The 1,769-nt window shown below is 39.9% G+C and overlaps 1 protein-coding gene across 1 annotated transcript in view; it reads right to left on the bottom strand.

Moving 5' to 3' along the window:
- Nucleotides 1-94: 94 nt before the first annotated feature.
- Nucleotides 95-1,769, bottom strand: part of LOC101851025 (protocadherin Fat 3) — a gene marked incomplete in the record, with an annotated part of 18,111 nt that continues 16,436 nt past the window's right edge. The window contains 1 exon segment of the mRNA XM_035968763.1: nt 95-1,293. Coding sequence (XP_035824656.1) covers nt 1,071-1,293 — 223 coding nt within the window.

Genomic DNA, 1,769 nt, shown 5'->3' on the forward strand with positions numbered 1-1,769 from the left:
GGTAGCGTATACCTTCTGCACTAGATAAAATATGCATGTGTGGGAAGAGAAGGGAACCTCTAAAGAAGATGAAACAAACGAAATCAATCCAGTCGACAGTCGAGATTAATTTTTTTTAAATGTTCTATGATAATGGACCTTTGCCCAGGGGAGATAGATACAGCTGTTTTTTTTTCTCACGCATACTAGACGGTGATCTCCCCTGATACGCTTTAAAAAACATGTCTGTTCTCGGCAGGCTGAACAAAAATCCCACGGTCAGGGGCACTGATTTTAAATTCGTTTGACATCGGCAAGCTGTTAATATGCACTAAGTCCAGAAGCAGTTTTGCATGAGAGGAAAAACTGTTTCATTGTTTTAACATTTGCTCCTTCATGATACAGTTGGGTTTTCTTTTCCTTGTCTTTTTTCAACATTTAATTACAATTAGAACTTCGACGAAATATTAAAATTTCTTGAGAACATTGAACCGATACCACAATAGAGAAACTGTACTTCTCAAAGTTGGGCTAAATACATTGTAACACTGGCTGACGATAAAATAAATGTTTTGCGCTGTCAACAGACACAATAGATGCTCTTAATTGGGCGCTGGCTGAAAGACGGTAAAGGTCAATAAAAATCTTGTTCACTTTTAAATCAAACTCCGGTATATTTTGTACGGATTTAAAGACACAATCTTCCTATCAAACATCTGTTATTCGTATCTTTTATTCATGTTCTTTATTTGCATTTTATTCCTTACAAGAACTTCTAATCTCTGACACTTATATTATGGTCCATGTTTTTGCAAGTGCCGTAAAACTCTTTCTGAAAGTAAATAACACTTTGTCTCGAAAGCTAGATATGTATACAACAGATACGTCTCCCCCTGTAAGACTCTTTCCCTACTTCTTTCCCTCTCTGTACAGCAAACACACTACAGCCAAGCCAATGAGGATGGTATAATCTCAGACACTTATGTTAGGACCTTTCTTGTTTTACAAGTGCCGTAAAGCTCTTTCTAAAAATAAAAAAAACCATACGTTTGTCTCGTAAGCCAGATATGTATACAGCAGACACCCTGTCTCTACTTCTTTTTCTCCCTTCTGTACAGCAAACATACAACAGCGAAGCCAACGAGGATGACGATAAAGAGGGTTATGAGGACGAGGATGGCGATGCCAGCCGGCGTCTTCCAGAAGGAGTTGGAGGTGGCGGTTGAGCCGAAAGGCTGGACAGTGGACACAGTCAAGCTGGACGGATCGGACAGGCCGGCCACTGGACTGCCGTCTGCAGACTGCTGGAGAATCTGGAACACACAAACAGACCCACAATTGGTCGCTTTTAAGCACAAACGGGCTATCCCGAAAAATGCTGTTGCGAGAAAATCGAAGGTAAAGGTTTTTTTTAACCCTGTTCAGTTTCTTTAAAAGACAAGGAGAGTTTCCTCTATAACCAAACAAATATACACACTAATGAAACCAAACTTCTCCTATAGATAGGGCAATGCCCACTTTTGGTGTAGGTCAAGATTTCTGGAAACCCCCGAAATCTGGGTTAGCCCGCTTGTTCTTAAAAGCAACCAAGTGTGCACGTATAGTACAGATAACACTATATCAGAAGGCAGGGCATGTGCTTCACAAACATATTATATTTTGTAAGTGTATGGGTTGGGTTTGTTATTGGCTTTTGTGTGTGTTTTTTTGTGTTCTTTTGTTGTTGTTGTTGTTTGGGGTTTGTTTTTTTTTGTTTTTTTTTGGGGGGGGTCTTTTGTGTGTGAGGGCGA

The sequence above is a fragment of the Aplysia californica genome, unplaced genomic scaffold, assembly GCF_000002075.1.
Source record: "Aplysia californica isolate F4 #8 unplaced genomic scaffold, AplCal3.0 scaffold00080, whole genome shotgun sequence".
In the NCBI taxonomy this organism is placed as follows: domain Eukaryota; kingdom Metazoa; phylum Mollusca; class Gastropoda; order Aplysiida; family Aplysiidae; genus Aplysia; species Aplysia californica.